The following is a 15,128-nucleotide window of genomic DNA, read 5'->3' on the forward strand; positions in this document are numbered from 1 at the left end:
AAGTTGTTTTACTTTTTTATACAAAATCTGAAAGGAATTTAAAAAAGAAAAATGAACTGGCACAAGCACTGAACAAGTGCTTGGAAACAAAGTCAACCCCTAATATAGTTGTCATTCAGTTAAATCCACCATATAATGAAATCCTCTTATGTACATTTTACAGAGGCAAGCTGAGAATGTGAACTAGTTATGAGTTGTACATGATCCTTGACTTCAAAGACCACACAGTCTCTGTGGTAGAAATATGGCAGCAGCAGGTTCCCAGGGAGTGATGCATATTCATGGTGAGACAATAACTCACGATAGGAAGTAGTCTTTGATCATTGTGGTTTGACAGAAGAGATTATAGCATCCTGAGTCAGGAAACTATAAGCAGTATACAAATCCTTTTTAAATACAGTTGAGTACTACAGAATCTCCGTGGGCTGAAGTTCTAGATAAAATAGAATCGAATTCTATTTTAATAGAATTCTATGAAAACAAACTTACTCTGAGTTGGGAGTGTGAATTATGAGTGTAGAAGTTTTGAAGTCTCAGTCTGATGTTTCTTTCTTCTCCAAACACTACCCACTTCTTTTTTCTTTGCTTTTTTTCTTTGCTTTTTTTTTTTTTTTTTGCCAGTCCTGGGCTTGAGCTCAGGGCCTGAGCACTGTGCTTGAACTTCCTCAAGGCTAGAGCTCTACCACTTGAGCCTCAGCACCACTTCTGGCATTTTTTCCCCCTATGTATGTGGATCTTCGTGCATGCTAGGCAAGCATTCTGCCACTAGGCCAAACTCCCAGCCCCTACTCATTTCTTTTTTTTTTGCCAGTCCTGGGGCTTGAACTCAGGGTCTGGGCACTGTCCTTGGACACTTTTTGGTCATGGCTAGAGCTCTGCCACTTGAGCCACAATGCCACTTCTGGCTTTTTCTGAGTATGTGGTACTGGGGAGTAAAACCCAGGGCTTTGTGCGTGCTAGATGAGCACTCTACCACTAGGCTAGATTCCTGGCCCTACCCACTTACTTCTAAAACATGCTTAGGCAAGTATGTCCCCTTCTGTCTACCTCCATCCTCACCTCCTTTGTCTGGACATCCTCCTCTTGATCTTGACCTTTTGCAACAGCTTTGCCTCCCATGAGTTCCAGATAACATGATCTAAAATGATCTAAAAGATTCATCTAGTCAGTCACCTCCTACCTCTTTTGGAGACCGGTGACTTCCCATTGCAGTTACACCAAGTCGAAGTGTTTTGGTGTACTCATTAGAGCCCTCCAAAATCCACAGGTGGGACTGGAGAGAAGAATTCGTGTGTTGTTTTCTTTATATGTATATATATATATTTTCTTGTAATTAATAAAAGGGTTACATGATATTTGCAAGATAGAAGGTGCATTAATTCACATACATTGATACCCCCCACTCACCACCCACTCCCCGTATTGGTTTTCCCCCCTTCCCTATCAAGTTTCAGATAACCAAATACAAATAAATTCAATATATCAGATAACAAAGTGAGATACTGTAACAATGTTTTCTATAAAGTAGACTTTGCTATAGGTAGAGACTTCTATATGCTTCCAATATGCTTTTTTGCTGTGGACATTAAGAATGGCACTAAAGTCATTTAGAGTTTATTTTTATTTTTATTTTATTTTTTTTGCCAGTCCTGGGCTTGAGCTCAGGGCCTGAGCACTGTCCTTGGACTTTCTCAAGGGTAGAACTCTACCACTTGAGCCTTAGCACCACTTTCGGCTTTTATATATGTGGTACCAAGGAATCGAATCCGGGTCTTCCTGCATGCTAGGCAAGTACTTTAACCACTAGGCCAAACTCCCGCCCCCATTTAGAGTTTTTTGTTGTTTTGTTTTGTTTTGTTTTTGTTTTCCTTTTCTCCTATTGACCAGGGTGCTTAGAAGATGGGTTTTATTCAAGGATTCCTTTTCCAAGAGTGTCTGCAGTGGACCTACGGTATGAACTACAGCTGAGCTGATTGTGTTATGTTGTGTTGTTTCTTTCCAGAGGACTTCAACAAACTATGTTCTGTTCCCATGATATTGCCTGGAAGACCAGAATACCCTCCCCCACCCCTGGGCCCAGGTCCTGCAGTTCCACCTTTTCCTCCTGGCTTTCCTCCTGGATCTGTACTTCCTGTCCCCCAGCCGCCGCCAGAGTATCCCTATCCATCTCCATCACGGGAGCCACCAAGTAAGAATATGAAAGCTACTAGTGGTTGTCATTGTTATTGTTGTTATGCTGCTTTAGAGATTATATCAGTTTCCTAATTATCAGGCTAAAAATTTAATTTATATAGCATTGTATATTCATTTCTTAATTGTCCTATTGCATAGATAGAAATAAAAGTCCTTTGTATTTTTCCAGGAATTCATGTTGTTTTGTTCTTTATATTTTCAAAGAGATAGTGAGTTATGGAAGACACATATCTGATTCACAAAATGAATTAATAGTAGAGGAGGCATGAAATTATACTTTGGGTTGTTTACTATACAACAAGGAATTTCCCCAAAATATAGATAGGCTTGAGAATGAGGAGCTGAGCAAGATCAGGAGAAGCAGGTGGAAAAGTAGGCTGCAGCTAGGCTGTGGCACCTGTCAGCGTGTAGCACTGTGCACATGTGGTCTCTGAAGGCAAAGATAGAAACATGCTCTCCTAACACACCTGTACAGTGGCCTTGACCACAGAGTGTCCTCCTTCCTTTATGACTTAGCATATTTCCCATTATTATTAGGTGAGGTACTGATCAACGATGTTCTAAGTCATTTTAATGATGTTCAATGTTGTTATTCTAGGGGTAGTGCCATTCAATATCACTGATTACTGTCAGTTGGTCCGCTATCTCTGTCAAAATGGGCGCTGTATTCCAACTCCTGGGAGCTACCGGTGTGAATGTAACAAAGGATTCCAGCTGGACATCCGGGGGGAATGTATTGGTACGTGAGTCATCACTAATTGCACCAAGAGGCCATTACAATGTTATTGCATGACTGCATGGGATTATTACTGCTGCTATAACAAATTACCTTAATCCTTGTGGCTTAAATGCATTCAGATTTTTTTTTTTGCCAGTCCTGGGGCTTGAACTCAGGGCCTGGGCACTGTCCTTGAACATTTTTTGCTCAAAGGTAATGCTCTGCCACTTGAGCTACAACTCCATTTCCGACTTTTTCTGAGTATGTGATACTGGGGAATTGAACCTAGGGCTTTTGCATTCTAGGCAAGCACTCTACCATTACGCTCCCGGCCCCAGGTATTTTTTTTTTTTTTTTGCCAGTCCTTGTCTACACCTCAGGGTGTAAGTACTGTCCTTGAGCTTCATTTGCTTAAGGCTAGCACTTGAGCCACAGTGCCACTTTCTGGTGCTGAGGACTGGAACTTAGGGTTTCATGAAAGCTAGGCAAGTACTCTACCATTAAAAGCCATATTTTTTTTAAATTTTTTATTGTAATTAATAAAAGGGTTACATGATATTTGCCAGATAGAAGGTGCATTAATTCACATACATTGATACCCTTTCACATGTCTTGGTACCCATTACCCTCCCCCACACCCCCCCACCCGTCTTGGTTTTCCCCCCTTCCCTATCAAATTTCAAATAACCAAATACAAATAAATTCAATATATCAGATAACAAAGTGAGATACTGTAACAATATGAGATACCCAAGGGACAGCAAAGGAGATGAGAGACAACATAGTACATTAAGGACAACAAACATTCGTTATATGGAAAAGCCATATTTTCTTCCCCACATTCAGATTTATTATTTGTCAGTTTCATTGGTCTAATGCAAATCTTAGTGGTCTCTGCCTATAGGCAGTTGTGTTTGTCTGAAATCCAACTTTTAGGGAGCTAGAAGAATCATGGTTCCAGGCACAGAAGGTAAGAGAACCTATTTATAAAATTACCTAAACTAAAAATTGCCAACCGTATGGCTTAAGTGGTAGCACACTGGCTGAGTAAATACAAAGCTCTGAATTTTTTTTTTTTTTTTTTTGCCAGTCCTGGCTTGGGGTTGGGCTGAGCACTGTCCTTGGGTTTTCTCAAGGACAGAACCCTATCACTTGAGTCACAGCACCACTTCCAGCTTTTTCTATGTATGTGGGACCAAGGAATCGAACCCAGGTCTTTGTGCATGCTAGGCAAGCACTCTACCACTAGGCCAAATTCCTGGCCCTGAATTTTTGCACATTGGGGCCAGAAGTTTGGCCTAGTGGTAGAGTGCTTGCCTAGCATGCACGAAGACCTGGGTTCTATTCCTCAGTAACACATACATAGAAAAAAGCTGGAAGTAGTGCTGTGGCTCAAGTGGTAGAGCTCTTGCCTTGAGGAAAAAGCCCAAAGATAGTGCTCAGGCCCTGAGTTCAAGTCCCATGGCTGGAAAAAAAAGTTTTACACATTTTAGTCATTTAAATGGATCAATTACCAACTTTATGTAGTCCTTAAAGGCTATAGAAATTTCAGTTTGCTGAAAAGATGTTTCAACTGTGTAGAGAGAAAATGTCATACAAGTACTTGGACTGGATCCAAACATAGTTGCGATTTCCTTATTTTTTTTTTTTTGTGCCAATCCAGGGCCTGAGCACTATCCCTGAGCTTTTTTGCTCAAGGCTAGTACCTACCACTTGAACCCCAGCTCTACTTCTGGATTTTTTTGGTAGTTAATTGGGGATAATAGTCTTCAGACTTTCTTGCCTAGGCTGGCTTCAAATCGCAAACTTCAGATTTCATCCTCCTAGGATTGCAGGCAAGAACCACCAGTGCCTGGCTGCCATTTACATTTTATTTTAATTTAATTTAATTGTAAAGGTGATATACAGAGGGACTACAGTTATAAAGTACATTCTTTTTCTTTTTCTTTTTTTTTTGCCTGCCCTGGACTTGAGTTGAGGGCCTGTGCACTACCCCTGGGTTTTCTCAAGGCCAGAGCCCTACCACTTGAGCCACAGCACCACTTCCAGTCTTTTTATATGGTACTGAGGAAATGAACCTGTGTCTTTGTACATGCTAGGCAAGCACTCTACCACTAGGCCAAATTCCCAGCCTACATTTCTTTTTGAACAATGTCACCCCGCCCTCATTTTCTCTCAGGTTTTCCCCTACTAACCCCCCTTCCCTGCAAACTGTAAAGTTCATTTTTAACATAGTGTCAGTGAGTATCACTGCTGAATTGGTTCACCCTTCCCACTGTTTCTGTGCCATTTACTTTGTGTGTGTGTGTGTGTGTGTGTGTGTGTGTGTGTGTGTGTGTGTGTGTGTGTCCATCCATCATGGGGCTTGAACTCTGGGTCTGGGCACTGTCCCTAAGCTCTTCAGCTGAAGGCTACCGCCCTACCCCTTGTGCCACAGTGCCCCTCCTGGTTTTCTGGTGGTTAGTTGCAGATTAAGTCCCAGCCTGGGACTTTCATGCCTGGCTGGGCTTTGAACCAGGATCCTCAGATCCCAGCCTCCTGAGTTAGGATTACAGGTGTGAGCCACCGCATCCACCGGGCATTTATCTTTTTTAAACTAAATTTATCTTAGTTTTGATGTAAATTCCAGTTGTATGAATGTAAAATACGCTGACATGAATAGTCTTCTTTTTTTTTTTTCCTCGAGCTACTTCCCTTTGCTAGAAGTCATCTATAGGAAGGTAGAAGAGGGATGGTGGGGCCAGGAAATAGGAGGTGAGACCTGTGTCTGCTCCAAAGAAGCCTATGGATAAGAAGGTTATCTTAACTAAGCCTGAGTTTATCATCTTAATAAACAGAGCACTAAAAAACATTCTGCCTCTACTGGCTTTTCTAAACAATGGTAACACTAATGGGACCCTTTACGTCAAGGTCATCTGAGATGAGTTTGTTCTCCAAGTGGGTCTTTAAAGTATAGTCAGTTTATGTTTGGGTTAAAAATTCCTCATAATACACATCAGGGACACTAGATATGAGTGAACTTCTTTCTTTCTTTCTTTCTTTCTTTCTTTCTTTCTTTCTTTCTTTCCTTCTTTCCTTCTCCTCCTCCCTCCTTCACTCCTCCCTCCCTCCCTCCTTCCTTCTTCACCTCCCTCCTTCCCTCCCTCCCTCCCTCCCTCCCTCCCTCCCTCCCTCCCTCCCTCCCTCCCTCCCTCCCTCCCTCCCTCCCTTCCTTCCTTCCTTCCTTCCTTCCTTCCTTCCTTCCTTCCTTCCTTCCTTCCTTCCTTCCTTCATCTGTAGTGGGGCTTGAACTCTGAGCCTGAGCACTGTCCCTGTACTCTTTTGCTCAAAGCTAGCATTCTACCACTTTGAGCCACAGCTCCACTTCTGGTTTTCTAGAGGTTGATTGGAGATAAGAATTTCATGGAGTCTTTTATTATTCCATATGAAAAAAAAATCTTTTAAGTGAAGTAAGCCAGACTCAAAGGAACATAGGCTCAATGGTTTCCCTCATTTGTCATAATCAGTAGAAACCTTGGGCTCTCCTAGCAGAGATTTGCAATAGAGCAGAACCTAGATATATAAGGCCATATAGTATGACGCTAAATGAAAGGACCTCTAGGATATAGAAACAAAAGCCATATAATGAGTGATTGTTGTCCTTAATGTACTGTGTTATCTCTCATCTCTTTTGCTGTCCCTTGGTTATCTCATATTGTTACAGTATCTCACTTTGTTATCTGATATATTGGATATATTTGTATTTGGTTATTTGAAATTGGATAGGGAAGGGGGGAAAACAAGATGAGGGGTAGGGGTGGGGGGAGGAAATGGAGACCAAGACATGAGAAAGGGTATCAATGTATTTGAATTAATGCACCTTCTATCTGGCAAATATAATGTAACCTTTCTATTAATTACAATAAAAATATATGAAAAAAAAAGAGTTTCATGGACTTTGCTGTTTGGGCTAGCTCCAAACCATGATCCTTCACCCCCTTGAATGGCTAGGGTTATAGGTGTGAGCCATCAGTATTCATAGTAAACTTCCATTTTAGTGAAAAAGAAAACCCAAGAACCTTCAAGGGATATTTGGAATCTTATTGAGAAACCACTTGTAAAATTTTAGTCTGTTTAATTTTCTTTCCAAAGGAGAGAGAAAAGAGTTATTAGCTCAGAGCACTGAGTTGCTGTGCACTTGGAATCTTTCTGTGAAAATTGACACCTGAAAATAATACAGTTGAACTGCTCCACTGCATTTCCAAATGACTAGAGACATGGCATATTGTGGTGGAACAGAAAAAAAAAAGTTACTTCTCTTGTGCTGTTTTTTTTGTTTTGAACAAAGATGTTTTAAAGTCAAACCAGTCTTAAAATTACAAGCTATTGTTACCTAATCTCTTACTAAAACTTGCTTTGTATTACAGATGTTGATGAATGTGAGAAAAACCCTTGTACTGGTGGAGAATGTGTTAACACTCAGGGCTCATACATCTGTCACTGCCGAACTGGCTACCAGAGCACACTCACCAGGACAGAATGCCGAGGTATGGTTCTCTTGTGAAATATGAGACATGAATACCACATGAAGCTTTTGCTTTAAAAGTGTTCATTGGAGTGTGAATAACCCAGGCCCAAAGAAGCTAATGCAGTACTATGCTTTTTTTAAAAAATTTTTGGCACCTTATTGCAAAATTATCACTTTGAAGAGAGTAATATAAAAATCTGACAAGTATTCAAAAATTATTTTCAAAGCAACGTTTGTACTTAGGAGAATATCTTATTTTCAACTTCATTTGAAAAAATATTACTTATTAATTTTTCATCCAAGAGCTAGGGAACAAGGTTGACATCAAACTGAGCGTTATATATTAGAGATTGTTGGTAATTATACACACCTCTGGTACTAATTTAAGAATAGGGTTAAAGTATATTTTATATATGATATCATATATAAATATCATGATGAAACTCATTAAGAACTATACTCTCCTCCCCCCCAAAACAAAAAACACTAGCAGAAAAGAAATCTTTGTTCTAGACTTTTTTAAAAGCTAAGCATATCCTGAACATTAAAAATTGTGATCATGTTCATGTTATTTGGTAGATAAAAGTTGCCACAAAATGGTCCAAAAGACTGAGCAGACAAGAAGTACATGGAAGAACTAGATAGAAAGGGTGCCAAGTGACTCATGCCTTAATCCTAGCCACTCAAGAGGCTGAGATCTGAGGATCACAGTTCAAAGCCAGCCTGGGGATGAAAGTCCATGGGACTCTTACCTCTAATTAACTACCAGAAAACCAGAAGTCGTGCTGTGGCTCAAGGAATATGCAGTAGTCTTAGTCTTGAGCTAGTTTAGTGTTTAAAACAAATTACATTCTCTTTTAAAAATGAAAATCTTCTCATGTTAAGAAAAAAGAGAGAGAGTGGTGCTGTGGTTCAGGTGGTAGAGTGCTAGCCTTGAGAAAGCCTAAGGACAGTGCTCAGGTCCTGAGTTCAAGCCCAGAGTTCAAGCCCCATGACCAAAAAAAAAAAAAATTGCTGACGGGGGCCAGGAGTTCGACCTAGTGGTAGAGTGGTAGCATGCATGAAGATCTGGGTTCAACTCCTCAGTACCACCTACATAGAAAAAGAACACTAGCCCTGGGAAACCCAAGGACAGTGCTCAGGCCCTGAGTTCAAGCCCCAGGATTGGTACAAAAAATTAGATATAAAAGGGCCGGGAGTTTGGCCTAGCGGTAGAGTGCTTGCCTAGCATGCACAAAGACCCAGGTTCGATTCCTTGGTACCACATACATAGAAAAAAGCCGGAAGTGGTGCTGAGGCTCAAGTGGTAGAGCTCTAGCCTTGAGAAAGTCCAAGGACAGTGCTCAGGCCCGGAGCTGAAGCCCAGGACTGACACCAAAAACAAAAAAAAAATTATATATAAAAGAAACATCTTTTGGTTACTAAAGCCTATTTATCCTCTTTAATTTTATATGTTATGTTCATTTGTTAACTGAATTTTTGAGAAAAGAGCAAATTTTATTGGCGTATAGAACTCTTAGGAACAAGTTACAAATACTGTTGTTTTAATAAACATCATTTTCCTTCCTAAATGTAAACATCCAGTAAATAAAACATAAATAATACATAAGTAAATAAAATATAATCCAGTAAATAAAACATACCAAATATTCCAGATACAGGAAAACCAGAAATTCACTTATGAGAGAGGTGTATTTTGGTGTATTTGGTGGTTGGTTGTCTTAATACAAAAACACTTCAGCAGAAGAACTAGGTCATTATTATTTAGAACTGCACTCCTTCACTCATTTACCTTATTTAAGTAGAAAATTATTATTTTCTCTAGCTATACAATCATTCCACAGAAAAAATCTGAGATAATCTAATTGTCACAAGCACAGGACCTGGGTTCCCGGAAGGGATTGCTTCCTGCTAGAACCCATGCCAGCGGGGCATTCTCACAGGCATTCTGTACACAGTACTGTTTGCCTGAGAGACTCTGATCCTCTCCATGCTGGCCTCCTGCTTGAGTTGCTCCACCAGGCCTTGCAGGGACCCTGGAGGATGTGGCGGTGGAGCTGGTCTGTGGATGGACTCTTTTTCCTGTTTAATTTTAACCTTGGACCTCAAATATCAGAAAATAGTTTAGAAAAATCTGCCTAAGAATACTTGGCTTTCTCTATTTTTTTTGAGTGTAGAACAAGTCAGATTTTAGCAAGGATTGAGAAATAAAGGAGAGAGAAAAACATCGTAGGTTGTTGGCACAAAGATCAGACAGAACAAAAGCCCAGACTGCCTCAGCTAGTTCAATAGCTTGTGTAGAAACCACTGCATGATCTGCCCAGAGAGTGCGTCCGAGGGTCAACCACAAGACACCGTTCAGACACAGGGTAGACAGAAAAACTGATATGCCCTAAATGCACATTTTTCTTATCCAGAGCTGGGCAGGACTCTTCTTGTACTCAAATAGATGAGCTCTCTGCTCTGTGTAGAAGTATCCCTCCAGTGGAATTTGGTTCATCTCCCTATCAACTGGGGATGAATAGTGGAGAGGATGACAGGCTGTGTAGACAAGGCAATCTGTGTTTATCTCTTTCATGTTCATCCCATTTGGAGTATGTAGAATCAAAGGGAAACAGATAACACAGTTGAGCAGATTATTACTCTTTAAATGGGAGATCAGAAATAGTTTATGATCATTTTTTAACATGTCCATATTATGCTTTATGGTTTACTTTGACATAGTATTCAACACCATAGATAAAAGGGGGAATATTCTGTTTGGTATACAGAACACTTCTAAAGTTATAAAGGGGCATAAGAATATGTGAGCATTAAATTTGTACTGAGTTTCTCAAAGTTATGTGATTGATGGTTATTAAGGGAATTAAGTACTTCGTTGTTGGTTTTTTCTTTTTACCAGTCCTGGGCCTTGAACTTAGGGCCTGGGCACTGTCCTGGGGCTTTCTCAAGACTAGAGCTCTACCACTTGAGCCATAGCACCATTTCTGGCTTTTTTTTTTTTTTTTTTCTATGTATGTGGTACTGAGGAATCCAACCCGGGTCTTCGTGCATGTTAGGCAAGCACTCTACCACTAGGATAAGCTCCTGGCCCCAAGTGGTTGGTTGGTTTGTTTTATGGGTCATGGGGCTTGAACTCCACCTGGGTGCTGTCCCTGATCTCTTCAGCTCAAGGCTACTGCCCTACCCTTGAGCCAAGCCCCACTTCCCGTTTTCTAGAGGTTAATTGGAGATGAGTCTCAGGTTCTTTTGTGCCCAGACAGGCTTTGACCCTTGATCCTCAGATCTCAGCCTTCTGAGTAGCTAGGATTACAGGCATGAGCCACTGTGTCCAGCTCCAAGTAAATTTTTTTGTAATTAATAGAAGGGTTATATTATATTCACCAGATAGAAGGTACATTTCTTATTATTGCTACCCCTTCTCATGTTTTTGTCCCCATTTCTCTTCAAGTAATTTTTTTAAAGTGACATTTCTGTCTTACTTCAGGTGTAAGATCTGCCTTTCATGTATTGAACAATATCAGCCAAAGTTCAATATAAATAGTGATATATACTACTCAACAGATGAGCTCATAAAATGGTGAAGAATTTATATTATTTTCAGGATTGAGATATAAGTGATCTTATAGAAATTAGGTTAGTTTGAGTGAGATTATATAGTTTTTCTCTGTCATAGATCTTTTAAAAATTACTGCTATTATAAAGGGGCTATTGTTACATAGGTTAGGTAAAGAGCTGATTTCTTTTTGGACAATGTCACCACTTCCCTCACTCTCTCCCAGTTTTCCCTCCCCTCTCCTCTCACAAGTTGTATAGTTCATTTTCACCATTCACCAACAGTGAATACCACTGTTGTATTTGTTCACCTTTGTCCCTCCACTTCTGTGGCCACTCCTACTTAGAGCTTTTGAACATGGATAATCGTACATATCATATCATTTAGTTATACATTTATGTTGAAGAATATTATCAAGTAATTATAACCCACAGCAAAGGTCATGAGTTTTGAAGTAGAGGGAGAAATAAAATAATTATAAATGCTTTAAATGAAACTTTTCTTTTTCCTTTTAATCTCTGATTATAGACATTGATGAGTGTTTGCAGAATGGCCGGATCTGCAAAAATGGACGCTGTATCAACACAGATGGGAGTTTCCACTGCGTGTGCAATGCAGGCTTTCATGTAACCCGGGATGGAAAGAATTGTGAAGGTAATGACAATGCCTTGAGGTTATGCCTCTCTTCCCACCAACATACCAGTGCCAAGAAACTTCAACCCAACCACATCAGATATTCAGTGAAACATCAGTATACTATATATATTTCATAGTTTGCTTCCTTGGAAGGCAAACTGAATTTCCCTTAGAGTCCTTTGTTTAATTCACATTGGCAAAATAGCATTTTAATATGTTAAGAGAGCCTTTCACTTTAAAGTTTCCCAATGATGATGATGTCTTTGCAGCCTAAATCATGAGTTTGTAGTTTTATGCAATTAGGATTTGTACATCGGGAGTTTAATTCGGGGATTCAACTCGGTCTCACACTTGTGACCTTTGAGCCACACATCCATCCTTTTTCCATACTGGTTATTTTGAGACAGAGTTTTGCTCTTTGCCAAGGCCAGTATCTGAACTTTGAACCTCCTCTTTCATGCTTTTTACCATAGCTGAGAGGACAGGTATGATCTACCATGCTCAGCTTGCTTCACTTCAGAGATGGTTGTTGTTGTTGTTTTTACATGAGACTGGCCAGGAGCTACCATCCTCCTGATCTTAGATTCCTGAGTTGCTAGGAATATAGGCCTGAGCCACCTTGCCTGGCTCATTATGGGAATTATTTTTAAAATGAGATACATCTAAACAAATATATTCTCATAATCATTTGTTCCAACGGTCTGCCAAATCATGACATTTGTTAATGAGGACCTGGGGATATAAAATTGGGTTGAGAGAAACATTAACTCTTTCAACAATCAGTTTTTTGTATTCATTACCTTATTTCAAACTGGGATACTTGGGATGTTTTGCTTGTATTCATGGCAGTGCTTCCTGGCTATTGTGAATGAGTTTCTACCTTGCAGACCTTCAGCACCAAGTGAAGAATGCTAGTTAGCATGTTTTCCAATGTCTTTGGGATAGATCCCAAGAATCTATTCATACATTATTAAGAATTTCAAAATTGTTCTTAGAAACATTTTTGGCAGAATATTATCTTAGTGATTTGATTTAAAGACAGTGCCAAAATTCCCAGTTGCATAGAAGCTGTTTTTTTTTAAAAAAGAAACAAAGGAGAAAAGTTATAAATTACTTTTGTTTTGACTAAATCCTATAAATGAGAACATATCATGTCAACAGAAGCAAATGACCCTCAAGAGGGCTGTAATAGGGCCGGGAGTTGGGCCTGGTGGTAGAATGCTTGCCTAGCATGCACAAAGACCCAGGTTGGATTCCTTAGTATCTCAGTATCACATACATACAAAAGCTGGAAGTGGTGCTGTGGCTCAAGTGGTAAAGATCTAGCCTTGAGGAAAGCCTAAGCCCCAGGACCAGCACACAAAAAAAGAAGGCTATAATATTACATAAAATAGCATTTCAAATCGAAGCAACTATTCTTGTAATTAAGAGATCCTAAAAGTTAGTTGGCTTCACTGTATTTTATAGTTAATCTAGTATTTTAAAAATCCATTTTTTTCAGCTGAACATAATTGCTGAAACCTGTAAACTTGGGAGGCATAGATCAGGGTATTAAAATTCAAAGCTAGCCCCAACAACAACAAAATCATCATACTCTACATCCTCCATTGGCTGGGTGCAGTGGCTTGTTCCTGTCAGGCTAACATCTTGGGGAAACATTAATTAGCTGATCAGTGAAGTCCAGGCCAGCAAAGCATGAAGCAAGACCCTATCTAAAAAAGTAACTCATGAAAAAGGGCTGATAGGGCAGCTCAAATGTGAGTATACCCATCTAGTAAGTTTGAACCTGAATTCAAACTTGAGTAAGTAAAAACAAAAAGAAAAATCATTTTTTCTACCCTTATGATTTCTTCAAATTACAAACTTTCTTCTGATTTCTACTTTTAAAGAACCCAGATATAGTTTGAAGACAATTCAAGGCTCATTTGTCTTGATTTTGACTCCACTTTCAGCACATTAGAGGAAACTTGAATCTGTAATTCAAATATTCCCACCAAGCTATAAACACACACTTTATTTTGTAAACTGCTCCCACAGCAATCCTGCTAATGTCCACTCAATCAAATCGAACTTGAGATACCTATAATATAATTTGGATGAAAATTAACATTAGGTTGTAATAATGGGGGAAAACAGAAATATGAAACAATTATATTCATTCAGGCTGGCTTTCTTCATATACTCTTCTGACTGTAAAAAGATATTTTTAAACTATTTTGTGTTGGAATGGGTACTAGTGGAAGGAGGGAGTGGAAAGAGAAGTTGAAGGAAAGTGAATATGATCAAAATACTGTCTGCACCTGTGTGGAAATGGAGCAGTGAAGCTTGCTGAGATTGTTTTTGAGGATGGGAAGGAGGAAAAGGTAGAGGAAAGTAATGGATGGGCTGAGTGTGATCAAGTACATTGAATACACACAGGGACACATCAAAATGAAGCCCTTGAACAGCTAATTTACACTAGTAGAAATGTATAAAAAACATTTTCTTCTTCAGATATGGATGAATGCAGCATAAGGAACATGTGCCTTAATGGGATGTGCATCAATGAAGATGGTAGTTTTAAGTGTATTTGCAAACCTGGATTCCAGCTTGCATCAGATGGGCGGTACTGCAAAGGTTCGTGTTTGAAAACTCTCAGCCTTTATCAGCTTTTCCTCCTACGCTCTTGAAAGCTACACCTGCATTAAGGAGTCTCTCTGTTTCTAGTACTTCAGATTCTCATTTAGGAAACCTGACTCCTGGGAAGGGAATTTGGCCTAGTGGTAGAGTGCTTGCCTACCATTTGCAAAGTCCCAGGTTCAATTCCTTGGTACTATATGCATAGAAAAAGCTAGAAGGGGTGCTTTGGCTCCAATGGTAGAGCTCTAGCCTTGAGAAAGCCCACGGACAGTGCTCAGGCCCTGAGTTCAAGCCCCAGAACTGACAAAAAAACCACAAAAACTTCAATTTATGACCAATTTATTTTCAGAAAAGGCATCTTCTTAGTATGGGGGACTGTAGTGTTTGCTAGCAAGTATGTCTCTTGAGCCAGCTCTCTGTAGCCTCTATTGGCAGTAATACCGCCATCATTATTTCCTTTAGCTATTGTAAGAAATGAAACATTTTTTTTTCATGGTCAGTTTATTTAGGTTTTTGTCAAATTACTTAGCAAAGAAAACAGGAAATAGAATTAACTGGAAGATATAAACAAAACAAAAGCTTGATAACTTTTAGAATAATCTCATTGCTCCAGATGGGAAACTGAGGAGTTTTATTGTGCTGTTGAAGGCTTAAAAAGAGTTGATGGGGATAAATGTATGCTTAGTCTCCTGCTTTTATAGAAATGATGAGGGATTATTGCACTTAAAAGCAAGATCTGAGCTGGAATCATACTTCCCAAAGAACCGTAGAGTCGAACCAAGGCCTGAAAATCTGTTTAGAAGATTATGCTCAGAGCCTCTGTTCATGGCTTGAGATGTACAAGTCAAACTGTTTAAGGTTGAGAAAGCAGGAGACAATCTATGGTGCCTCTTGCCCTG

The 15,128-nt window shown here is 39.7% G+C and overlaps 1 protein-coding gene across 1 annotated transcript in view; it reads left to right on the forward strand.

Annotated features, from left to right (window-relative positions):
• Fbn1 (fibrillin 1) overlaps positions 1-15,128 on the forward strand; it is a 206,242-nt gene that overhangs the window by 105,964 nt on the left and 85,150 nt on the right. The window contains exons 10-14 of the mRNA XM_090358457.1: positions 2,003-2,188; positions 2,792-2,932; positions 7,318-7,437; positions 11,503-11,628; positions 14,104-14,226. Of these exons, the coding sequence (XP_090214583.1) occupies positions 2,003-2,188; positions 2,792-2,932; positions 7,318-7,437; positions 11,503-11,628; positions 14,104-14,226 (696 nt within the window). The remainder of the gene's footprint in view (positions 1-2,002; positions 2,189-2,791; positions 2,933-7,317; positions 7,438-11,502; positions 11,629-14,103; positions 14,227-15,128) is intronic.

Source organism: Megascapheus bottae, chromosome 25 (assembly GCF_031878675.1).
Source record: "Megascapheus bottae isolate mThoBot1 chromosome 25, mThoBot2.hap1, whole genome shotgun sequence".
In the NCBI taxonomy this organism is placed as follows: domain Eukaryota; kingdom Metazoa; phylum Chordata; class Mammalia; order Rodentia; family Geomyidae; genus Megascapheus; species Megascapheus bottae.